Here is a 26,102-nt window from a genome sequence, read left to right as displayed (position 1 = left end):
GTAATGTCACAAATTGTTCTTGCTTACAACCCTCTCCACCTGGCCAAACCTTTTATTGGTCTTTCAGGCCCAGGTTCAGTGAGGGAGGATGGAGTGCTTTGAACCCAAAATGCCCCACTTTGCCTTATACTGAGTCAAGATGTTGGTTCATGTTGCTCGGTATTGTCCACACTGCCTGGCAGCTGCTATCCAGGGTTTTAGGCAGAAACTCTCTCCCAGCCATGCCTGGAGATGTTGGGGATTGAACCCGTAACCTTCTGCTTGCAAGGCAGTTGCTGTGCCACGGAGCAATGGTCCCGTGTCTTGCTGTACTTGCAGATGAATCTTCCTGAGAATTGGCACAAGCCTGTTTATGGCTTACATCAGTAGCTGGCAGGATGGGTTAAGACCAGGATGGGGAACCGTTTTGACTCTGTGGTTCAGCACCTTACTGAGCCCTAACCTAGCAATTCAAATTTGACCAATGGGAGGGCCTGCCTGTCTTCCAATTGCTTGATGCCAGACTGATGCCAAATGATTGATTGCTTTGAAGTCCCAAAGTCAGGACTGTAAGTCCCAAAGCAAAACTGAATGACTTGACAGTTCAGCTTTCTGATTCTGGTTTGGGAACTGCCGCATGATGAACAAGAACAAAATGTCCATTTGCTATCACGTTGAGATTTTTGCCAGCAGGCATGCTGCAAGACTTCTGTGGTTGCCTTGTGAGCTCAGCTGACTAACTTGGAATTGACGTGAGCTCCTGTGAGCACTTTTTGGGTGGTGGGGAGTGGAGAGGCACTGGCCTAAAATGCACTGAAATCAGAATCATTAAGCAATTCATTCCTGTTAAAAATCAGAATATTGACTGCCTGCACACTGCCAAGATTCACCTTTTGTGTTGTCTGTTTAAATGGACGAACTGTTTTTCAAAACTTGCTTTGATATTTTTCATTACTGGCACAATCACCCATCATGACAGTGCTTGGAAACAGAGCTTCATGTAGCAGGTCATGAGGAGTACCACCAGTCTCACTCCTATTGCATCAGAAGAGGCCCCTATCTCCCAGTGTTTGAACCGTCCTGCCAGATACTTATGCAAGGAACAGCAAGATTGTGCAACACCTTTGCTGATCACAGGGTTATATCTGTTAAGGCATCAGCATTAACTTCCAGTTTCTAAGCTTTGCGGTGCTTGAGCCAACAATATAGCCTTAACTCTAGCCTTCAGCCAGCAGGGTTTTTAATAAATGAATTTCCCTGGGTTTTTTAAAAAGGAAATTTGTTAAAATACTAGGTTTTGAGTCCCCCAAAATAGGGGTTGTGTTATACATGGGGGCATGTTATACAAGGAAAAGTATGGTATGTTTGTTCAGGACTCACAGCACCTTCTCATGGGCCCCAAAAGGTTGGCCACTCCTCATCTGACTACTGCACTTTACTATCATATTCCATAGCTAAATGAATACCATAGATATTGCGCATAGTGCCCACTATGTGGCTGACTGCAGACACTGGGATTTTTTTTGTTTAATTAAAAATGAAATGTGCACATACCACATTAATTTACCAGTAGTTGCTGCTTTGGGCTTTAATGGAACATGGAAACCTTAATAATTTTTGAACCACTGCTCAGAAAGTTACCAAACCAACAGAGGATCAGCTTCCTTAATGAGTCTGGATGTGAAAGAAATACTCCTGTAAATCTGTTCAAAATTATGAGTAAGCTTTTGTAGTTTCCTAAACCACCTAACTTTATTAGTACAAATTCTGAAGGGACGCCGCCCCCCACAATCAGTTCTCAGTTTGGTACATTTGTAGACCACACCATTTTGGAAAGTGGGTTGTCTGTCCATTTGTCTGTTCTCTGTGGGTTCATCCACACCTTGAGATATCATTGCCAAATTCAGCACAAGGTTTCCCAAGGGGCAGGCAGTGGTCTTTGTCAATGTCTAGATGCTGAGCACCACTTTGAATCAAGATGGTAGACCAATACACACAACCCAAATTACACTATCCATTTTAAAATAACTTTTTTTGTTTTGTTTCTTAGAATACCCGAGCAGCACTGGGCACTTTCTGCTAATAGATTATATATACCAAGTTGCTCCAAGTGTCATTTTTATGAGCTATAGAATTTTGAGATATTTAATGGTGTAGCCTTCTTATTGCTGCCCATCTTAACTTTTTGCTGTTCATATGCCCCTTTAATAATTTGTGGACAGAAGTCCACATGGCTTATCACTGCCTCCTACTGGATTAAATCAGAGGTGCTTTGCTTGCACCATAGCTCTGATACAGGTACCAAGTCATATGTGCCAGCATTTGACAGGTGAAGATAGGGGCATTCTTGTGTACGTCCAGAGAGGAAGCCATGTTTAGTTTGTTACATAAATAAACAAATAGAGGGAGTCTTGTGGAGCTTTAAAGAGTAGCAGATTTATTACGGCATAAGTTTTTGTGGTCTAGAACATCTGGACTTCTGATCAAGTGGGTTTTAGGCTACAGAATTTATGCCACAATAAATCTGTTAGTCTTTAAGGTGCCATAATCAGGCGTGACAACAGAAGCAAATGGCTTGGGGGAGCAAAGCTTTGACAAATGCAATTATTAGGGGACCGTGAATTTAATCTGTGCTTAATAAGATGTGATTAAAAGCTGAGGGAGCAAACAGGCTTGTGGGGATAGTTTGCGTGTGTCTTGTGTAATACTTATAACACTCTGCTGGCTCCTGCCCAACACACACAGACAGTGGCTCCCACTTGTAAGAAAGAAAGAGACCTTTCTTCAGGCAAGTAACAGTACAGGCTTAGCAGCAGACACAGTGCTCGGGAGTCACAATTTGGGAGTTCAGAAGCAAGGCAAGAAGATTGCAACAGGACGGAAGCAACAAAGATGTCCAAACAAGTTTCCAATACCCTCTCACCGAGCCTTTAAAATCAGGTGTGGTGAGCTCAGTTGTGAGGCTCTCTTGCCTTGTAGGAATGTTGAGATTGCAAGTGTGCACTTCTTCAGGGCGGGTGGGTCTGCTCCCATGTGTGAAGGTGGTGCTTATTTCTAGGCAACAAGTCTGCCCCCTCATGTTCAGGTTCCTGTTCAGTTTCTGTCATCTCCTGTTCTGCTTCCCCCCATGGCTGAGGAAAGCCCTCCTGAGGCTCTCTGCATTGCAGGAAGGTCAGCGGGGCGATTCAGCATCTCTGTTCCCTTTTTCAAAGTGGGAAGGGGAAGGGGAGATCCCTCTCCTCCAACCCAGGTTCCCACAATCCTCCTCCTCCTCCTCCTCCTCCTCCTCCTCCTCCTCCTCCTCCTCCAGAGCCTGCCAACCCAATTGCTTCCAACCATCCCAACAGTGCTGTGGAGTGCATGACAAACACCTCAATTCTCACACCAAGGATCACAGCCTGAGCCTTCCTCCATTACACATGGCTGAATGATTCCCGCCCCCTCAACTCCTGCACAGTGGAGATTAAACTGACCATAGGATGGTTAATCTCATAGTCGATTTATTTGTGCTTATTATACAAGAGTCCGGTTTCATTTGATTTAAAATGAAAGCTTTTGTGTCTTGCATCCTCAAGGTGGCTGGTTGTAATGCGACAGATTTAGCAGCCCATTCCTTATCTGGATAGGCAGTTACGAAGGTGGGCAGACTGCAGGGAAGGGAAGCAAAGATTCACATATAGTGGCCCTCTGTATGGCCGGTGCAATTAGGTGGTGACAGCGGCATTGCTGCTGCTTACCCAGATGATGCAGGGGGAGAGCAGTAGCGAAGTCAGCCTTGTGCGGGTTCCCACCAGCGTACCTGTGCAGCCCAACCTCAGCATTGCCCTGCTCCATCCTGCCCCCGTAAGCAGCAAGGACACCATTCTCTGGAAGGTGTCACAGCAATGCAGGGAGCTGCCTTATATCCAACCAGACCACTTGTCCACCTAGCTCCATCTGGTTCGCAGGCTGAAACCCCACCTGCCTACGGACGGTCTTGCCAGAGTGGTGCATGCTCTAGCTATCTCCCGCTTGGACTACTGCAATGCGCTCTACATGGGGCTACCTTTGAAGGTGACCCGGAAACTACAACTAATCCAGAATGTGGCAGCTAGATTGGTGACTGGGAGCGGCCGCCGAGACCACATAACACCGGTCCGGAAAGACCTACATTGGCTCCCAGTACGTTTCCGAGCACAATTCAAAGTGTTGGTGTTGACCTTTAAAGCCCTAAATGGCCTCAGTCCAGTATACATGAAGGAGCGTCACCACCCACCATCATTCTGTCCGGACACTGAGCTCCAGCGCCGAGGGCCTTCTGGCGGTTCCCTCACTGCGAGAAGCCAAATTACAGGGAACCAGGCAGAGGGCCTTCTCAGTAGTGGTGCCCACCCTGTAGAACGCCCTCCCATCAGATGTCAAAGAGATAAACAACTACCTGACATTTAGAAGACACCTGAAGGCAGCCCTGTTTAGAGAAGTTTTTAATGTGTGACATTTTAATGTATTTTTAATATTTTTGGAAGCTGCCCAGAGTGGCTGGGGAAACCCAGCCAGATGGGCGGGGTACAAATTAATAATAATAATAATAATAATAATAATAATAATAATAATAATAAATAATTATAGCTCAGTATTGTCAACACTGACTGGCAGAGCTTCTTCAGGGGGTTCATATGCAGGGGGTGTCTCCCCGCCTGCCTAGAGATCCTGGGGATTGAAGCTAGGACCTTCTGCAGATAAATCTGATGTCACAGCAGCACTGCCCCACCACAATGTCTGCTCCTGCTGCACGTGGATGTACATGCATTTGAACTAGAATTAAGATGCTATCCCTTAAGGTGGCCATGAGTCTTACTTTACAGAGGAGAGACATCTTTGAAGGCATCCTTCATTTAAGGGCTGCCTGGTTCGAGTCCAGCTGAAAGATAATGAGCCTTCAGAAAGGAGATCAAGGACCTTGAAGTTGCCCATCAGTTGTTAACACCAACGATAGCAGACTGAGCAGGCACAAAGGATGCCTAGTCACAGTCTTATAAGACATTGTATTTTTGCTTCAGTGATTTCAGTTATGACAATTATTTCTGACCTTGCAGCAGTAGATGTAAAGTCGCAGGGTAAAATGTAAAATGTAAAATGTTAGGCAAACCTGTGCAGCAATGTTCTATCAGAATGAGTCTTGGTTAAGTCCAGAAGGTCCCGTGCTTAATTCCTGGAGGTAGGGTTAGGAAAGATCCCCTGTCTGAAATCCCGGAGAGCCATTGCCAGTCAGTGTGGACAATACTGAGCTAGATGGATCAATAGGTCTGACTTGGTTTAAGGCAGCTTCCTATGGCCTAGGCCATTAAACAAAACAACAAACTGCAACAGTCGATAAGACAGCTATTATTCTCCCATTGCCAATAGCCTTGCTGCTTTCAGCTGAAACAGGTTAAATTCTGCTGAAGCTCCCAAGACACTTTCCATCTGATGATCTGGTATAATCCTGCACTGGCAAGTGGGACTCCCTGTCTCTCAGCATGCCAATAATGGCCCTATCATTACAGATCTGCCTGTACTAATCTTTCGGATGCAAAATGGTAAACTGGGGAAGCTTAAGCGGTCCAGCTGTCTGGCACACTGAGGTTTCCTGGGCACTTCTTTAACGTGGAAAGTTGTATTTTAGGTGGATAATGTCTGATCATTTTTAGTTGTTAGGAGTGCACTAAATTGGCAGGTAATTGGTACCCAGCGGAACTGGGCGTTCTATCTCAGAATGGGACCGAGGCTATGAAATCCCTGTTCAATATTCAAAGAGGAGGTGAAATAAATATGGTAAATACATACATACATACATACATACATACATACAATGTCCCACTTATGGTTAAACAAAGCTATGAGTGCAAGTAGCTGTGTGAGCTTGGAAGTAATTTGTTGTTGTTTAGTCGTGTCCGACTCTTCGTGACCCCATGGACCAGAGAACGCCAGGCACTTCTGTCTTCCACTGCCTCCCGCAGTTTGGTCAGACTCATGTTTGTAGTTTCGAGAACACTGTCCAACCATCTCGTCCTCTGTTGTCCCCTTCTCCTTGTGCCCTCAATCTTTCCCAACATCAGGGTCTTTTCCAGGGAGTCTTTTCTTCTCATGAGGTGGCCAAAGTATTGGAGCCTCAGCTTCACAATCTGTCCTTCCAGTGAGCACTCAGGGCTAATTTCCTTAAGAATGGATGCGTTTGATCTTCTTGCAGTCCATGGGACTCTGAAGAGTCTCCTCCAACACCATAATTCAAAAGCATCAATTCTTCGGCGATCAGCCTTCTTTATGGTCCAGCTCTCACTTCCACACATCACTACTGGGAAAACCATGGCTTTAACTACACGGACCTTTGTTGGCAAGGTGATGTCTCTGCTTTTTAAGATGCTGTCTAGGTCTGCCATCGCCTTTCTCCCAAGGAGCAGGCGTCTTTAAATTTCGTGACTGCTGTCACCATCTGCAGTGATCATGGAGCCCAAGAAAGTAAAATCTCTCACTGCCTCCATTTCTTCCCCTTCTATTTGCCAGGAGGTGATGGGCCCAGTGGCCATGATCTTCGTTTTTTCGATGTTGAGCTTCAGACCATATTTTGCGCTCTCCTCTTTGACCCTGATCAAAAGGTTCTTTAATTCCTCCTCAGTTTCTGCCATCAAGGTTGTATCATCTGCATATCTGAGGTTGTTGATATTTCTTCCTGAGATCTTAATTCCGGCTTGGGATTCATCCAGCCCAGCCTTTCGCATGATGAATTCTGCATATAAGTTAAATAAGCAGGGAGACAATATACTCCTTTCCCAATTTTGAACCAGTCAGTTGTTCCATATCCAGTTCTAACTGTAGCTTCTTGTCCCACATAGAGATTTCTCAGGAGACAGATGAGGTGATCCGGCACTCCCATTTCTTTAATAGTTTGCTGTGGTTGACACAGTCAAAGGCTTTTGCATAGTCAATGAAGCAGAAGTAGATGTCTTTCTGGAACTCTCTAGCTTTCTCCATAATCCAGTGCATGTTTGCAATTTGGTCTCTGGTTACTCTGCCCCTTCGAAATCCAGCTTGCACTTCTGGGAGTTCTCGGTCCACATACTGCTTAAGCCTTGCTAGCGTGTGAAATGAGTGCAATTGTGTGGTAGTTGGAGCATTCTTTGGCACTGCCTTTCTTTGGGATTGGGATGTAGACTGATCTTCTCCAATCCTCTGGCCACTGCTGAGTTTTCCAAACTTGCTGGCATATTGAGTGTAGCACCTTAACAGCATCATCTTTTAAAATTTTAAATAGTTCAGCTGGAATACCATCACTTCCACTGGCCTTGTTATTTGCAGTGCTTTCTAAGGCCCATTTGACTTCACTCTCCAGGATGTCTGGCTCAAGGTCAGCAACCACACTACCTGGGGTGTATGAGACATCCATATCTTTCTGGTATAATTCCTCTGTGTATTCTTGCCACCTCTTCTTGATGTCTTCTGCTTCTGTTAGGTCTTGCCACTTTTGTCCTTTATTATGGTAATCTTTGAACAAAATGTTCCTTTCATATCTCCAGTTTTCTTGAACAGATCTCTGGTTCTTCCCATTCTGTTGTTTTCCTCTATTTCTTTGCATTGCTCGTTTAAGAAGGCCTTCTTGTCTCTCCTTGCTATTTTTTGGAAATCTGCATTCAATTTCCTGTATCTTTCACTATCTCCCTCGCATTTTGCTTGCCTTCTCTCCCCCGCTATTTGTAAGGCCTCATTGGACAGCCACTTTGCTTTCTTGCATTTCCTTTTCATTGGGATGGTTTTCGTTGCTGCCTCCTGTATAATGTTGCGAGCCTCCATCCATAGTTCTTCAGGCACTCTGTCCAGCAAATCTAAATCCTTAAACCTGTTCCTCACTTCCACTGCGTATTCATAAGGGATTTGACTTAGATTGTATCTTACCAGCCCAGTGGTTTTTCCTACTTTCTTCAGTTTAAGCTTGAATTTTGCTATAAGAAGCTGATGATCTGAGCCATAGTCAGCTCCAGGTCTTGTTTTTGCTGACTGTATAGAGCTTCTCCATCTTTGGCTGTAGAGAATATAATCAATCTGATTTCGATGCTGCCCATCTGGTGATGTCCATGTGTAGAGTCGTCTCTTGTGTTTTTGGAAAAGAGTGTTTGTGATGACCAGCTTGTTCTCTTGGCAGAACTCTATTAGCCTTTGCCCTGCTTCGTTTTGAACTCCAAGGCCAAACTTGCCAGTTGTTCCTTTTATTTCTTGACTCCCAACTTTAGCATTCCAATCCCCTATAATGAGAAGAACATCCTTCTTTGGTGTCATTTCTATAAGCTGTTGTAAGTCTTCATAGAATTGGTCAATGTCAGTTTCTTCAGCACCAGTGGTTGGTGCATAAACTTGGATTACTGTGATGTTAAAAGGTCTGCCTTGGATTCGTATCGAGATCATTCTATCATTTTTAAGATTGCATCCCAGTATAGCTTTCACCACTCTTTTGTTGACTATGAGGGCCACTCCATTTCTTTTACGGGATTCTTGCCTACAGTAGTAGATATGATGGTCATCCGAACTGAATTCGCCCATTCCCGTCCATTTTAGTTCACTGATGCCCAGGATGTCAATATTTATTCTTGCCATCTCATTTTTGACCACATCCAACTTACCAAGGTTCATGGTTCTCACATTCCAGGTTCCTATGCAATATTTTTCTTTACAGCATTGGACTTTCCTTTCGCTTCCAGGCATATCCGCAACTGAGTGTCCTTTCGGCTTTGGCCCAGCCGCTTCATCAGCTAATCTACTTGTCCTCTGCTCTTCCTCAGTAGCATGTTGGACGCCTTCCGACCTGAGGGGCTCATCTTCCAGCGTCATAACTTTTATATGCCTGTTGCCTTTGTCCATGGAGTTTTCTTGGCAGGGATACTGGAGTGGATTGCCAGTTCCTGCTCCAGGTGGCTCACGTTTGGTCAAAACTCTCCACTATGACCTGTCCATCTTGGGTGGCCCTGCACAGCATAGCTCATAACTTCTCTGAGTTATTCAAGCCCCTTCGCCATCGCAAAGGAGTGATCCATCAAGGGGCTTGGAAGTAATACTAGAGCCAAATTATATCTATCCATATATATCTATATCATCTGTATCTATATATCTGCAGCCACTTTCTTTAATGAAAAACTCAGTTCAGATGGGGCCAATACCAGGTAATTGAACACAATACAGAGGCTTACTTCCAAAATACATGAACTGGAGACTGAGCCAGAAAATATGTGCATGACTCAAAGAGTAGCAAAGGACCGGTGTAGAGAGAAAGAAACTCAAAAGACTCAGGCTCTGGAAATGTTGCCTGTTCTTGGCTTTCTAATTGGGGTATGGAGTTCCATCAGAAGAACAGAAGCACAGCTTCCTGGGTTGCCTGAAAAAGCAATCTGGGTCAGCATTCAGTTTCTTAGCAGGGGGCAATCAGAGTCTTGTGGGAAGCCTTCCAGCAGAGCATGAAGACAATGGTTGTCTCCTGTTGGGTATCCTGAGGTATATTGCTTCTGAACATTTTTCTTTTCTGTTTTTTTTTTTAATCCCCACCCCCAATCTCTCACCAAAGAAGACTCCAAGAGTAACTTACAAGATAAGTAGTCAAGGCAGTCTTTACTCTCTCAGGATTAACATCTGAAAGACAGGGCAGAAAAGGAAAGGAGAAGATGGAATGGGGAAGAAGGAGAGGGAACAGGAAGATCAGGTGCCCGTTTCTTAAACTAACTGTTGTTAAAATGCCCACCTGGCAGTTTGGGAAGCAGAATGAAATGGCCATATGAGATTGGAAGGAGGGCCAAAGGCAGCTGGTTGCTCAGCAGAGCGGATGGAATAGCCCTGTTTCCCTGCTCAGCCTAATAGCTATTGATAGCCTGACAATGCTTTGTTTTTGAAAGGAGGAGATCTTGGAGTTCAAACCAACCTGCATAGTCATCTTTTCTGATCTTCATGACTTTCCCTCAGTCGATTTGTCGGTTTGGGTTGTGGTTAATCAGGGTTGACCAAAGAGACACTCTATTTACGACGTTACATTGATTGTTGAAATGCAGTGACAACTGACTTTCACATGGCGATCTTGATGATCTCCATTCTTATGAACAGCCAAATGGGAGATGTAGTGAGATTGGAAATATTAACTTGTTCCATTTCCCAAAAGTGAGGAAAGAGCTTTTTTTCAGGAATTCACAAAAAAATTATCTTTGAATTAATAGCTGAAAGTTGACAATCACCAAATTTTGGGCATTCATTCACACACTCTCCAAAACACTTATGTATTTGTGTGTGTGTGTGCGCGTGTGTGTGTATGGACACCCCCGATTTGCAGCTCCCTGATAATGGCATTTTGCCCTCTGCTGCCTCAGGAGTCACCACTCCCACCCCAAATCTATCCCTGAAAAACTGTTCCTTTTCCCACTTTTCCCAGTAGCCACATTTGGCCCACAAGCCTGAAATTCCCCACCTCTACTCTAATTCATCTGCCCATCACTATCAGTTCTCTCACACAACAGGAAGCAGCACTGGGGAGTCAGAGATAAATTGCACTGCTGATTTCTCCCTGCAGCCTTCTCGTTCTCTGTTGGAGACATTACCTTAAAGAAGCAACTGACTCCTTAAAAACCTATGCTTGTAAGTTAGAGATTTCCCAATACTGTAGTGAAGATGTGGAGAAGTTTTGTAGCGCCAATGGGTATTGGCTTCCCATCTCGGCAAACGGGACAAATTGATTGTTCTTCAAAAGCCCCGGTCAATATTAGCCTCTTGCGTCAATAAATCCTGATTTTTCACTCTGATCAGTCGATAGCTGCATATAAAGGCAACCTGAATGTGGCCTTGATAAAACAACCATCAGCTTTGTGTGCAACAGCAGAAGCTAGGCAGATGGATTAGACAGTCATATTAGATGGGGGGAAACACAAGTATTTTGCCACAAAGGAAGGTCATGTACTGTTCCTTAATTCACCTGGATGTACATAATGTAATAACAGTGTACAGGAGCAGCTCACATAATTGCATGCTTTTCCATTCCTGCAAACTGCGTGGTATAAGCTGTGGATTTAAAGACAGCCAAGTGGTGCTTAGTTGCTTCATAATGTGCAGGCTTCAGTTCTCTCAATGATAACAGGAAAGGTTGGGAAACCAAAAAGGAAGCTGATAAATTGTCCTGCTATTGCAGAGTAGAATCTTGTGAACTTCTCTTCCGTGGTTGCATCTGCACTCTAGAATTAAACTGTCTCAAGAGACATTTCTTCTTGAGGAACCTAGGAGCTGTAGGGTCTCTAACAAAGAATTCGGGAAGAGGTGTAGCTCAGTAGTAGAGCACATGATTTACATGCAGAGGGTCCCAGGTTTCAATCTCTTGTCATCTCTAGGTAGAGCTGGGAAGGACTACTGCCTGAAACGTTGAAGAACTATAAGTCAGTATTGGCAGTGCTGAGCTAGATGAATCAACAGTCTGGCTCAACATACTGAAAGACAACGTCTTATGTTGCTAAGTTCTTAGCAACCTCATCATTCTTTGGGGGAAGCAATGGCAGCTATGAAATCAATGCAAATCTGAAGTGCAGAGAAGTCCCAAGAGTAGCTATGGGCCAGCAACGTCCACAATTACATTTTGAACAGCTCTGTCCTAAATCTTTGAATGACCTCTCTCAGTTGTTGCGTGTGGATGTTAAACAGTGTGAGATACAAGATAGACTCCTGCAGGACCTCATAGTCCAGGTGTAGGGGAGCTCTTTCACCCCGGGGGCCACCTAGGCAACCTTCCAGGGACCACATGCCAATGGTGGGTGGGGCCTGAGACAAAAGTAGGTGGAGCAACAAATGTAAAGGTTACCTTTGTACAGCCTTAAATTTTACCTTTGTACAGTAGGTAGTTTCTAAACACACTCACACACCCCTCTTCACCCTCTGTTTGGACAAACAAGAGGCATTATCAGGGTCCAAGGGTGCAAAGGTGGGCTGGTGAGGGGTGTGGCTTGAGCAGAAGGGGACTGACCTGAGGGCCAGATAGAGGGGCTTGGGAGTCTCATTTGGCCCTTGGGCCTGAGGCACCCCACCAGACATAGGGTAAATGCCCAACAGCACCTTGCAAACCATCTAGTCTTGTGAGATGATCCCATTCCCAACATCTCTGAACAATATCTGAAACAGCAAAATTAGTGCTTGCAGGACTGGATTTTCGTTTTGTTTTATCCTGTTAATGTATCTTTTACATTGTTCTTGGTATGCATTAAGACTAGATTATTTCATTATAATATTTAGTTTATTCTTTGCTTATTAAGTGTTTGCCTTTGCTTATTTGAGTTTTCAAAGTGCAATGTTGATTATAAGTTGATGTTTCTTATGTGCACCTTTGAGCACAATCCACTGTGGAAAAGAGGAATGAAATTAAACCAAGGTAGAGACGGTCCAAAAACCCTACTTTCAGTTTCCAAAATATATTGCACCCACACAAAAACTGGGGTGCACTATTCTCTTGATTTTTAGGGTGACAGATTTATCTCTCCAAAATATTTACACAGGTGTGGGCTGCTGCTCACCTTAATTCTACAAAGTTAAGGAGTTTGGGTTCAGTTTCAATGTTTTAAAATGGGCCACTCCCATCCAATCCAACATCCTGTTCTCACAGTTGCTAACCAGATGCTCATGGCAAACACACAAGGAGGTCCTGAGGGCAACATTGCTCTCCCCACTCCCACATTTAGTAGAATCGTTTCAGAATGATACAATGTGCCATTGCATTGCTCCCAAACCACTTCAGGATCTGTGGCTCATTTTTTACTTCCTCCTGGAGTGACTTGGAAGTGACGAAACACTACACTGCATTCCACTGTTCTGAAGCCATTCTAGTTAAGTGCTGGTAGAGGAGACAGGGAGAAAGGGTCCCATCACACTGGGAATATGAGAGAGCCCCAAACCACCAAACACCTCATCCATTCAATCCTTAAATCCTAATGTGCAGATTTTGGAGAAAATTCTTTTTCTCTATGACATTTTTGGAGGGGCTTTGATTCTCCACAAATCACCCGAAGAATGGCTGGGAAAAAATAGAGAGAGAAACTTCAGCATAGCAATAAAGAAAACTTCTGGAATCGGTCATCCAGGTAGGAATGGATCCATTGTTGCTAACCTCTCTTGTGCCTTTGTTAGTCATTTCTAGCTTATCAGCCTCCCCCAACAGAAACAATGTCCTTTACTGTCATGCATGGTCACCCAGAGGCAATGCTGTATTCAGCACAGGTGACCAGGCCAGGCTTCATTTTTTAACAGCTTTCTCTTTGGCCCAGTAGTGGTTTCTTAGCAACTACTCAGCTCTCTCCTGCAAGACAGCAAGATTTAGGAGCTTTCTTTTTCTCTTATCCTCAGGTGTTTTGCGACTACCACGGCCATTCCCAGAAGAAGAATGCATTTCTATACGGATGCAGTATAAAGGAGACCTTGTGGCAGGCGGGACGTACTGTTGATACGACTGTTGTCACCGAGGATGTTGGATACAGGGTAAGACGTTCTTCTTATAGTACAGACTTTTGCACAGAAATTCCAGGTGAAACTGCCCTGCTGCTCCTCTGAGTGGCCTTTTTATTGATCATTTGTCCTGATTTGCTTGCGCAAAGCTTACACAGAGGTGAAATGGTATTTGATCCTTATTCAGAATTCATTCTGATTTGTTTGCAGGAAGGTTATTTGACAATTAGCATCCATCCTGATTTGCTTGCAGGGAATTCATACACCTTCCTGTTAATTGTTCATTCATTCCACAATAGTTGAGTCAACCCTCCATTGGAAAAAGTCTGTATTTCTTTTTCAAAGTGGAACTTTTGTGGTTGCATGACAGAACACTTTAACCTACTTTAATTGGGCAAACCTACATTTCCTGATATGTGCTTGACTACCTTCTGGAAAATACTGACAGTCTTGAGTAGGAATTTAAGAAGCGCTTTCTGTTCTGACCTGTATTCATCATAATCAGCACCGTTTGCATTCTGCTGCAATTCGATTTCCACCAACTATTAATATAATTTGTGCCCTTGTCTGCTACTTAACATGGCTTTTGTAACTGTTTACATAACTTAATCAGCTCACACTAATTTCAATGTAAAAGAAACATCAAAGCAATGTAAAAAAGTCATTAATTACATCTCATTTGCAGACACAATTAAACAACAAAGAGGTGAGCAAATATTGATCGTATTCGCTTGCCTGATTTCTGTTCCTGACCAAAGACAAACACATGAACTACAGCAATTTCTACTTCCCTTTTCTGTTTTCTTCTGAATTCTCCAACATCCCTAGTCTGGAGACAGCCCTGGACTTTCCTGCTTTAGATTTTTGAATTATGTTATCTAATAACAAACTTAGGTGGTAAGAATTCCAACAGAGAGGAAACCACACAGAGCAATTGAGAAACAGATAAGAGGTGCCAACATGTTCAGAAGCCTGAGGTTTTTACAAGTCCCCAAACCCCTAAAACCTAAGAAGACAAGTTGCCTCCTCACCCACTTTCCAAAAAACACTTCCAAAAGAGAACAAAGCCTGCTCAGCAGCATGGAATATTGTTTATCTGACCCTATGTGTGCTATACATTTAAAGCAATATCCTACCACTTTAAGTAGTCATGGCTTGTCCCAAAGAATCATGGGAAGTGTAGTGTGTTAAGGGTGGCTGGGAGTTGGTAGGAGATCCCTATTCCCCTCCCAGAGCTACAATGACCAGAGTTCTCTGAGAAGAGGGGTTGACAGTTAAACCACTCTGACAAGTGTAGGTCTAGGAGAAGAATAGGGCATCTCCTAGCAACTCTCAGCACCCTTAACAAACTATGCCTCCCAGGGGGGAAGCCATGACTATTTAAAGTGGCATCTGTTGGAAAGTGAATATGGGAAACCAAGGTGGTGGTGGGAGATGGAATGATTTTCTTTTTTCCTTTTTTTGGATCCACCTTTTGTGTGGGGGGTGAATAAAATTATTGTAAATACCTTTGGCTGTGTGTGTTGCTTTCTCACTTTGCAGTGCTAAGGGTTAGCTGCACCTGCTGTAATTGAAAGTGAAAGCATTTCCCGAAGTGATCTTAATAGAGCACACCGTGAGCCTGAAACATTGACCAGAGGAAATATTTCACACGGCGTTCCTTAGCCTGAGCAAGATAGCGTTGGTGGGGTGAGGGACGGCAAGGTGGGGGAAAAGCTCGTCGTCAGCATATCTTCTGGAGCTTTGTTGCCGCCAAACTTTAGGAAACCGGGGATTGCTGGCAAGCATATAGAGAGCATCAAAGGGCTGCCTTCCAGCAATCGAGGTGTGTGCCTTGAATCCGCAATGGATGAGCCATGAGCAAACTTCTGCTGCAGTCTGACAGTGGAGGCATTAAACATTGACACCCACATGTTATGAAACCTGTTTCCCGACAGGTGTGACCCACCAGCCCATAAAATGCATCATGCAGTCTTTACCTAGTATTGTCTTTCCTTCTTGAGAGCTCCACAGACAGCCTTTCTGCACAATGCCATAGCTCTGCCCTTGACTCCACACATAAGTGGACTCAGGCTACCCTGGGTCTTGACTTGTAGGCAACACCTCCACACACCCCTTTTGGCTAACTGTAAACAGCATTAACCCTCAGCTTACTAACTGGATAGGCTGTCATCTAAACCACTGAGCCTAGGGCTTGCCAATCAGAAGGTTGGCAGTTCGAATCCCCACATGACGGGGTGAGCTCCTGTTGCCCGGTCCTTGCTCCTGCCAACCTAGCAGTTCGAAAGCACCTCAAAGTGCAAGTAGATAAATAGGTACTACTCCTGAAATTTCTGTGTGCTGCTCTGGTTTGCCAGAAGCAGCTTAGTTATGCTGGCCACATTACCTGGAAGCTGTACGCCAGCTCCCTTGGCCAGTAAAGCGAGATGAGCGCCGCAACCCCAGAGTCATCTGCGACTGGACTGAATGGTCAGGGGTCCCTTTACCTTTACCTTTACTAACGGGATATTCTCTGCTTTTGTACTGCAAAAATTTGCGCTCACCGCCTCCAAGAGGTGGGCGGGGTTTGCGACACCATGCGGGCTTACCTGGCCAGGTGCCACCCACCTTGCTGCAGGGTGGCCGTCGCCCCGCCCCCATCTTGGCAGGACAATGGGCTGCCAGCTGGGGGTGGGGCGAGGGCCAGGAAAAAGGCTGATGCCCTTCGGCCCAGACTCACTTTGTTTTCCTGCTAGATTCACCCACTCAACCCTCCCTAAAAATGTAACATGGTCTCCTTTTGCAGGCTAACCTCTTGCTTCCTAGATCAGCGGGCGCTATTATGGTCGTGAAATGGTTGCTGTATTCGGAACCAGGAAGGAATTTTGCCTGCATTGGCAGGTTTTGCCTTCTCCGTAGCAATTCGTCACAACTTTGGCGGTTTTTAGGCCTTGGTCAGTATCCTATAGTCTATCTTTGAGATATGGGGGGGGGGGTTAACATCTTCATGCACCCACATGTGGCAGCATTTGCAGGGCCCATTAAAGGGTTGATTGTGGGAGTCACTGACCCTAGAGCGGCGGCATATAGGTCAAACTCCCAGCTTTGGTGAAGTGGGAGGGCACACTGTGTAAGTTCATGCTTTACAGTCCCCTCCCATTGCACCTGACTGCCTTGCACATCCTCAGCCCCTGTTGGGTTGAGAGGGATACCTGCCAAGGCCTAAGCCAAGGTTCCTACACCTGAAATTCAACAATGTTGTGGCCTAATTTAAACCCATACGTTGTAGTCATGTCTCATTTCTGGGGGGGGGTGGGTAGGCGACAGGGTTTAGCGCATGGGCTTGCAAATTCTGTGTAACTTGCTTGAGCTCTTGGAATGTTGATTTTGTAGGTGAGCTTTCTTTAGCTTTAAATGACCTCCTTGGAGATATCTGAGAAAAACAGAAAGGAAAAGTTGTCCTTAACAGTCATTTTGGCACATTGTTACAAATAGATCTGTTTGTATATTGGTATGGGGTCGGTTGGAATTGTTTTTTTGTTTTTTTGTTGGAAATGTACAATTAAAAGATAATTAATGAGAAAATAAACAGAGAGGAAAGAACCATTAGCTTGAGACCTGAGAAACACGGTTACAACAAACAGAATATTAAATTCGTATTTGCTAATGTTTACAAATGAGCACTCCACACACTTATGTTCCACTTACCTACCAGCCTTTTTATTTAATTAAAGTAAAAAAGGTTGATTATAAATACAATTTCCATTGTCTTAAGGAGCTGAATCGAGCTGGGGGATCTTCATATATATTTTTCATCATCCCTTCGTTGGGTTGGGCTCAGCTGGGCAAGGACAAGAAGAAAATACTCAGACCTTCACAGACGATGCTTGAGTGGGTCTGATGTTTTGGGGGCATTTGTGTGTATGTTGTCCGAATGGCAACTAGGGGAGAGGAAGTTGGTGAGCATCTTTAGAACATTCCACTCTGCCCAAGCCATGGACCACAGTGATCACTGCACCAGGCGGCAAGTTTCTACAAACTAAAAGTTTCCAACAATTCCTTTATACTAAACAAAACCATGGTAGCTCAATGGTAGAGCATCTGCTTCACATACAGAAGGTCCCTGGTTCAATCCTCAGTATTCCCAGGTAGGGCTGGGAGTGACTCACTGTTTGAAACCCCCAAGAACTTCCCAACAGTCTTTGAAACATGTTGTTTAAGGAACTTGAAGGCTCTATAGGGCTAAGGAAGGAATTTAGCATTGCCAGATTCCACCCCCTCCCAAGTCCCCATTGCTTTTGTTATCTGCAAGTATGAGCAGGTGTCCATGCTTATTTTTTTCCTGCTTCCCAAAAAAGCTTCACTTGCAGATTTTTTGGTTCAAGCTGATATAGGAGCAAAGGAAGCCCTTTTCTGTGATCAGCTAGCTGTCCAGCCAGAACTGCAAGAGAAAAACACACACGATATAGACAATTCAGGCTGCCCAGCTAGTACAAGGCAGAAAACTTGCTCATGCATTTATCATTTGACTCCTCCTCTACACTGGGTTATTGAACGCTTGGTGACTGGAGATGATTGACATATGCACATTATAATACTCGTCATTTCTGCAGTTTGCATTGTGATTGGGCTGGCCTTACCTATTAGGCTCCAGGATCAGCTTAAGCTGCTGGTGAATGTTTTCCTAAGCAAACTATGTTTGGGGATGAAACAGGAGATTTGCCCAGCTTTGACCTGCCTGGATGAGAGACTCAAAGGCTTATAATTAGGCTGGTCCTGTGTCCAACTTCACACAGGATATTCCTTTTATTTGAAGGGCTGTCTGGTACAAGTCCAGTTAAACTAATCCTAAGAAGAATAAGGGATAGGGGCCTTAAAGTTGCCCAACCACAGTTAACAGCGTTTGGACAGAAGACTGAGAAGGCACAGGGGCCATTGCCTGGTCACAGCCTTCTCCACTAGGGTGAGAGGTATTGCATTTCCATTTAAACTATTGCATCCATTTCAAAACAAATTAGCATATGCAAGTGATGGGCAAACCAGCATCCTCTTCCATCCTCTCTTTTGTGTGTGTGTTGCATTTCCTCTTGTTTTGGCAATGTCACTCTTCATAGCATTTATTCTGTTTCTCTTGAATGACACCTTGAGCATGCCTTTGCGGTGTGTGTGTAAGAGGATCCATGTCAATGTGTCTGGATGCCTGTTGTTTTGTCAGTATGAAATACCACACAAATGCACATATATGTGTATGTGTGTGTGAGAAAGATGGTGATGGAGGAGGATGCAAATACAATAAAACTGCTGCTTACTGTTGATAGTTTAAAATGCTCAGTGTGGCTCCTAGATCTGTGTGTGTTTCTTCCAAGCAGTGAGTTAGGGTCTTTTACCATCAGCCAACAATATTAGCTGTAGGCTAGTAATAATAATAATAATAATAATAATAATAATAATAATAATAGAGCATCAGGTAATCTACCGACCAATGATAATGAAACGTGAAAGCAAACAAGCTCAATTCATCTGTGAAAAGAATCCTGTCCCCTCTTGGAACCATAGGTGGCGATATTTGCTCAGGTAAAGAAAGAAGGTGTATATCAGAGCTGAAGTCGCCCCCTAATAGATATTGCAACCGTTTTCTCCAGAAGAACAGAAGAACATTTAGAGTATAAAGTCCAACAGTTTTGCACAAAGTATTTATTTGTGTGTGTATCTATTAAATTAGAGGCAGATACACAGAGATTTGGGGAGGACGCAGCTGATCTCCAGTTGCAATTCACAAGAAAATCAGAATAGCTCCATATCATGAATCCATATTAGGTACTCTCCACCTTACTAATAATTTAAGAAAATCCCTATTGGATCAGACCCACAGCCCATCTAATCCAGCATGGAAATGGCAACGAGACCATTCTCATCAACCTCAGCCGGTGTGGCTACCAGGTTGGCTCGGCTGGTCTAGGGGCATTCTGAGTGACACTAGCAGGCATTTGCATGCCTTGGGGAATGGTTCCTGTGTTTGCTTTTCATCCAGCGGGGGCTCGGACTGGACATCTGTTAAGCTGGTTTGTGTGTGGCAGAGGAGGACCAAGGCAAAGCAGCAGTGGTGTAGCGTGGGTTATCAGCACCCGGGGCAAGGCAAGTAATTTGCGCCCCCTAACCCATGGATTTGCGCCCCCTAACCCGTGGATTTGCGCCCCCTAACCCGTGGATTTCCCTAACCCCCAGATGTTGCGCCCGGTGCGGCCGGCCCCCCCTGCACCCCCCACGCTACGCCACTGCAAAGCAGAGTCTCCTGGTTTCTCAGACCAGCAAGAAAGCCCAACTCAGAAGCCTTCTAAAGTTGCTTTGCTGTGTTCCGGAATGTTGAGAGTCAGTGTGATGCAATGATTTAGAGCGCCAATGTTTTTACTGATATTGTAATCTTGTGTCGTGTGCCTCTACTCTTATGAAGTGCAGATTATAAATACTTGAATGTGCATTAACCTCTTCCACACACAAAAAGCCTTGAAATGACTTACAGATACAAAACTATGTAAGATACAAAGGCCTTTGCAATACATTTAAAACCAAATACATAAAGGCTTTCACAATTCTGGGACCATGCATGGAAAATCAGGACACTTGGAGGTTATGTGGCTGTGTAAAGTGGTAGCATTGTGTTTTAAAGGTTTGCTGTTAATGTGGCTTTGGTGCATATGTCCTTCTTGGTGCCTGCCCCCCATGAAGGTTTGTGACCTTTTTGGTAACGGCGTTGTGGAACACCTTACCCCATGCAGTGCATCTAGGCCACTACTTCTGATGATTTGGTTAAGACTTTCAAAATTCTTCCTGGAGAGCTTTGCTTTTCCAAGCAGATGAATTCTGTCCCCCCACCCCCTTTCCTGAACCTTCCTCTATTTTATACTGCATTACATGATCGGTCCTGTTGTTTTATGAAGAATTGTGATATTTTAATTGCTGAAAGCTGACCTGAGTAATGCATTGCATTAGAAGGGAGAGATATAAATCCTTGAATGAATGAATGAATGAATTCAGGGCATTTGGCATATGGACAGCTTTAATGATAGTGCTGTTACAGTTTCTTAATCTGGGCTTTAGTATGTATGTGTGTGTGTGTGTGTGTGCGCGCGTGTGTGTGCGTGCGCACACACACATACACGTGTGCTTACAGTGGTTATTCTGATGATATTGTGTATTGTTTAAATTTGTTTTATTGCATCATATATATAATAAATTGTGCATATATGTGTATATGTATGTTGGGGTTTGTGTGTACAGAATATAAAGCTATATACAAGTCCAATAAATCCAATCACATCAATCATATCATTTATGGTATTTTCCCTATATGTTTGAAGTGTTTCCTGTACATTATCTCTTCAACTCTCAGAGATGTGTAAGAAAATGGTTTTTTCCTGGTTAGTTATGCCATACATTTTCATTATTAAATGTTTAGTACATCCCATTACTCTTTTATTCTGTTCCTACTAATTCAGAACCAGATAATTGGTTTATGTAACTTCCATTCAGTGTTATTTTCCAACGATTTCAGTGGGAGATCTAGCTTGTCTTCTGTTGCTTGTGATTTATTTTCATCCTGCTGGCATGAATTTTTAAAGCATTATGCTCCTCGCCCAGATCTACCAAATTTCAGACAGATAGGACAAAAACTCCCTATTTAGAAGCAATTAAAAAGGTCCCCCCATCACAGCCTAATTGCTCTTTTCCTTCTCCTCTCTGTAACCTTTCTTGTGGCCTGTACAGGCTGTTCCAGCAGCGCTATTGAAACACATTTGGGACTCCTTCATTTGAATTCCCATTCATTCCTATAAATAAAATGACTCAAGCCAATGGAGCTCCTTTGTTTTTGTATTTCATTTGGTTTTTTTTAACAATTGCAAACTTTTAGCAATTCTTACAGCAGGGGGATCAGTCAGCAACGTGAAGCCTCTGGACCAAAACTGGTTTCTTGAATGCTGCTGCCTGTTGCTTTAGTTGTCAGTCTGAAACTGAAAAGAGATAAGTAGAATGGAGTACCTGGGAAGAAGTATTTGCTGGCAGGCTACTCAGCTAGCTGTATGTGGAAAGCGGGGGCAGGACCGAGATACCATCATGCCCAGAGTAGTCATCCAGGACAAACAGTTGCTGAACAGATGATTGAAACAATTCTGCAACAACCAATACAGATGGACAAAGACAGAGGTCAAGAGATACTGGTTTGCATAAGGACATCCAATGGGTTCATCACTGAGATGAGAGAAGAATATTGGAAGCTGCCTTATATCAAGTCAGATCACTAGTCCACCACGTTCAGTACTGCCTACACTGGCAGGAAGTCACCCTGCAGGTTTTAAGACAGGGGACATTCCCAGCCCTACCTGAAGAAGCTGGGGATTGAACCTAGGACCTCTAGAAGCCAAGAAGATGTTCTACCACTGAGCTATGACCAGTTCCCAGATTTAAACTTGGGGGGTATCCCAGATCACACCACAATCCCTTAACCGCTACATCACAGGTTTCATATATGCACTGTCATAGACAGTGTGGTGTTGTGGTTAACTAGAACCTAGGAGAGCATTGTTCAAATCCCCACTCAGCCATGATGTGACCTTGGACCAGTCACTGTCTCTTAGCTTTACCTACCTTACAGGGTTGTTGTGAGGATAAACTAGAGGAGAGGGGAAGAACCCACGGGTGCTATTTTGAGCTGCTTGGAGGGAAAAAAAGTAGCTGTAAAGGTAGATAAAATGTGGTAGGTTTATCCAACGATGAACACATTTAAATGATTATAGATTTATTGTGTGTGTGTATGTGTTGCAGACCCTGCCAAAGATCTTGGACAAAGTAGCTCCTGTATTTCTCATGAGCAGCTGCAGCTTCCTGGTAGAGAAGTCACGTGACTCGACAGCCCGCGTGGTGGTTTGGCGGGAAATCGGAGTGCAGAGGAGCTACACCATGGAATGCACTTACTGCGGATGCAGCCATGGCCTCTACAAGGTACTGTGATGCTTGCTTGGAAAACAATTTTTGTGTGCACCTCTTTCATCCTTCTTTATATACTATCCATGCAGGTGCCTTTCTTTCTTTCTTTCTTTCTTTCTTTCTTTCTTTCTTTCTTTCAAAAAGACCTACACAAAATCAGAATCCAATTCGAACTACTTGTAGCCAACGTGATGATGCCATCAAGACCATATAGCTTTGAACAGCTAAGGCTTCCCCACATCCTGGGAAGTATAGTTTGTTAGCAGTGCTGAGAGTTTTTAGGCGATCTCTGTTCCTTTCTCAGAACTACAATTCCTCTTCACAGGCGACTCTGGGAATTGTAACTTTGTGAGGGGAATAAAGGTCTTCTAACAACTCAAAACACCCTTAAGGAACTACAGTTCCCAGGACTTTGAACTTTGGGAAGCCATGACTGATTAAAGTGTTATGACACTGCAGATGGGTTCGGCTGTATATGTGTATCTCAGATCAGCAGCTAAAAAGAGAAGCTGAGGAATGACCTAAAACATTTTGATTGCTGAAGGAGAAATTCCAAATGGTGCTTCCAACCCATGATAAAAAATACGAGCATGAACTAAATTATGGAGTGACTGTTACTCTTTAACTTCTGTGTTTTTTGCCTGAGATGGTAGGGCTGAGCCCCGAAAAAGACTTGGTTGTTTGCTTGAGGAACTGGGCATAGATCTTGCGTGCAGGAGAAAAAGAATTGGGGCTAAAGAATAAATGTTTCGTTGGTTATATTAACAAGGAGCACTTGTAATTTAATTAAAACCAAATCTCCAACCTTCAGAAGGGCAAACATTAGCTCTTGCAAACATTTCCAGCTCATTCTTCTGATTAAATTACATGGAGGCTCGTTCTGCTAGGATATATTGGACAGAAGTTTTCATAGTACACAATGGGCTGTGGGGTTAGGATTGCCACATCTGATCTCACCCGCCTGCCAGAAAAATTCTTAGGCCAAACAGCTGTGTGTTTTTTTGGCTTGATTCATTCCACTTATATCCTGCTCTTCTTCCAAAGAACTTTGAGCAGCTAACATTTTGTGGCCACTCCATCTAGGCAGCTTATAATTATAAGCTGTTTATTGGTTCTTCAAGGGGAATGTAAGGTAAAGTGGCATGTGAAAAAGCTGAGCGGGGGGAAGAATTTTGGTGCACCTTTGATGGAGGGATTTGGTGGTGCGTGGGTTGTGATTACCAAATTGAGTGTATGTGGTGGCATGAGTATGGATGTAAGAGGGAAAAATTTTCCATTCTCTCCTGTATTCAGCAGCATTGTTTCCATTCACTGCAGTTCATCTGCCAAAAGCTATGTTCTTTGTCTGACTATCTGCTGTGGCAGATAGTTAATTATGTAATTAATTATGTAAATTAAATTAAAAAAATAATTATGTAATTAATTGCACAACTTATGTCAGCTATGTTGTCATTATATTTTCCCACTATATTCATTTCATTGCAAAGGAAACAGTGCAAACAGGGGAAAACTGTAGTCATTTACGTATCATTTGCAAACTGAAAACAACAACAACAATAGAGGATACTGATTATATTTACTGGATTGATTTTTGTTCTGAAGGTGGGATGAATTAGTGAGCATTGGCACTTTCAGGTACTGTTTCTGTTTTCACTGGAATTTTCTAACATCCTTAAGGGTGGGGCTCTTTTCACAAAGGGCTCAATCACTGGCAGAGCTTCCAACAGTGATCATATCTCCTGATGTAGATCTTCACTTGCCCCTTCTTCCCTGGCCGGGTGGTAGGGGAGCACCATTTGTGGTTTGCCTCACGTGCCAAAATGTCTTGGGCCAGCCCTGGAGGTTTTTTGTTTGTTTGTTTGTGTGTGTGTGTCTTTACATGGATAGAACATGAGCAAGAGTCACATCCATTGCTCTTACCATGTTTGCTTTTAGACTTGTCCAACGCTGGCATGTGGCTTCTGGAAGGTTGTCCACAAAGAAGTGGAGCCCTCAGGCTAAAAAAGTTTCCTCAGCCCTGTCAGAGGCCTTCAGTTCATTTGCTGTTCTGTTGTGAGTTCAGCAAGTTCTTTGGGAATTCAGCAGGTTCAGCCAGGCTGCCAGCCTGATTCATGGAATTGCCCACATTATGGGTTACACAGTGTAATAATGGAGGTACTAAAAACACAGGTTGGGGTATGAGTTTCAGCCAGGCATTACCAACCTGGTGCCCTTCAAGTGTTGTCTACATGCTTTTTAAGAATCAAAAGGAAGCATTTCTCCCTATCCTAGTGATGGTGTGTGTGTGTGTGTGTGTGTGTGTGTAAATACTGCCTTTTAGTCTTACAGAGCAGGCAGATCACTGATCTTAGTGCTGTGGTACTTATCACTAAGGTGGAAGAAAAGATCCTACTGTCTTCTTGCTCTTTGAAGATTTTCTCGAAATAGAAGAGGGCTTCATTTCCTAACTGGATCAGGAGTAGGGCAGAGGGGGGCCCTGACAGGCAACTTCCAGTGGCTTGGGAGGCTGGAAGTGGCCTATGGGTTGCCCACCCCTACTTTAAGTACTCCTACTGGCCCTTAGTAGGGGGATGCAGGTGGCGCTGTGGGTTAAAGCCTCAGCGCCTAGGACTTGCCGATCGAAAGGTCGGCGGTTCGAATCCCTGCGGCGGGGTGCGCTCCCGCTGCTCGGTCCCAGCGCCTGCCAACCTAGCAGTTCGAAAGCACCTCCGGGTGCAAGTAGATAAATAGGGACCGCTTACCAGCGGGAAGGTAAACGGCGTTTCCGTGTGCGGCTCTGGCTCTGGCTCTGGCTCTGGCCAGAGCAGCGATGTCACGCTGGCCACGTGACCCGGAAGTGTCTCCGGACAGCGCTGGCCCCTGGCCTCTTAAGTGAGATGGGCGCACAACCCCAGAGTCTGTCAAGACTGGCCCGTACGGGCAGGGGTACCTTTACCTTTACCTTTTACTGGCCCTCAACAATGAACAATTTGAAGGCACTCTGATGCAATTCCATCCCCTGAAGATCAGCAGATCTGAGCCTCATCAGTGTTTGGGTGAGGAATTGCTTGGGAACCCAAGAGATTGCTCTGAGTTCCTTGGAGGAAGAAACACAGCGATGCAACGCCATTATTTATCTCTACAAGGCATGTTCATTGGATGCAGCAAGTAAATAGATGGATGATTATTTAGCAATCAAATTTATGATCAGAGTCAAGGGACCATGAAGCTCATTACAAACTCCATAGAGTTGTCACTCCACGCATCAGTGAAGCGTAGCAAGGAGGAACCAAGCAGCTGTTCTAAGCGCACACAGAATTCCAGGACAACCGTGCGGGACAGAAAACACAGGAGTATATATGAAGGGAATATTAGGGAGGGAAATGGATTTGCTCTGCTTGGCTGGAACATACTAAACACATCCCACTTGTGAGAAAAGGGACAGCCATTTCCAAACCTACACCTGGAGTACATGGGTGGATGTTGCAAAAAGCTGTTTCTCAATGACCAAGAACAAAAAACATGAAGGGCCAGAAGTAAAAGTGGGTTTAAGGAAGCAAATTCTTTCTTTTTATGTTGCTCCAACATTGTGGGCCAAAAGAGCTTATTATTGCAAATTGTGAGAACATGGGTAGCTCTGACCTTTATTCCCAACCTCCAATCTCCTTCCTAAGCCAAGGGCAGGCTCAAAACATTTTGATGCAGGAAATCTGGTTGGTGCCCCC

General features: G+C 44.2%; 1 protein-coding gene across 2 annotated transcripts in view; it reads left to right on the top strand.

Moving 5' to 3' along the window:
- The window catches only part of AGBL1 (AGBL carboxypeptidase 1), a gene marked incomplete at its 3' end in the record, with an annotated part of 421,386 nt that overhangs the window by 204,573 nt on the left and 190,711 nt on the right, over positions 1-26,102 (top strand). For both annotated transcript variants that reach the window (XM_079954219.1, XM_079954220.1), the window contains exons 20-21: positions 13,339-13,470; positions 22,237-22,413. In XM_079954219.1, the coding sequence (XP_079810345.1) occupies positions 13,339-13,470; positions 22,237-22,413 (309 nt within the window). The remainder of the gene's footprint in view (positions 1-13,338; positions 13,471-22,236; positions 22,414-26,102) is intronic.

This window comes from Podarcis cretensis (genome assembly GCF_951804945.1).
Source record: "Podarcis cretensis genome assembly, chromosome: 14".
NCBI lineage: Eukaryota > Metazoa > Chordata > Lepidosauria > Squamata > Lacertidae > Podarcis > Podarcis cretensis.
The sequence above is the reverse complement of the archived record's forward strand: the minus strand, read 5'-3'. Positions and strand labels throughout refer to the sequence as shown.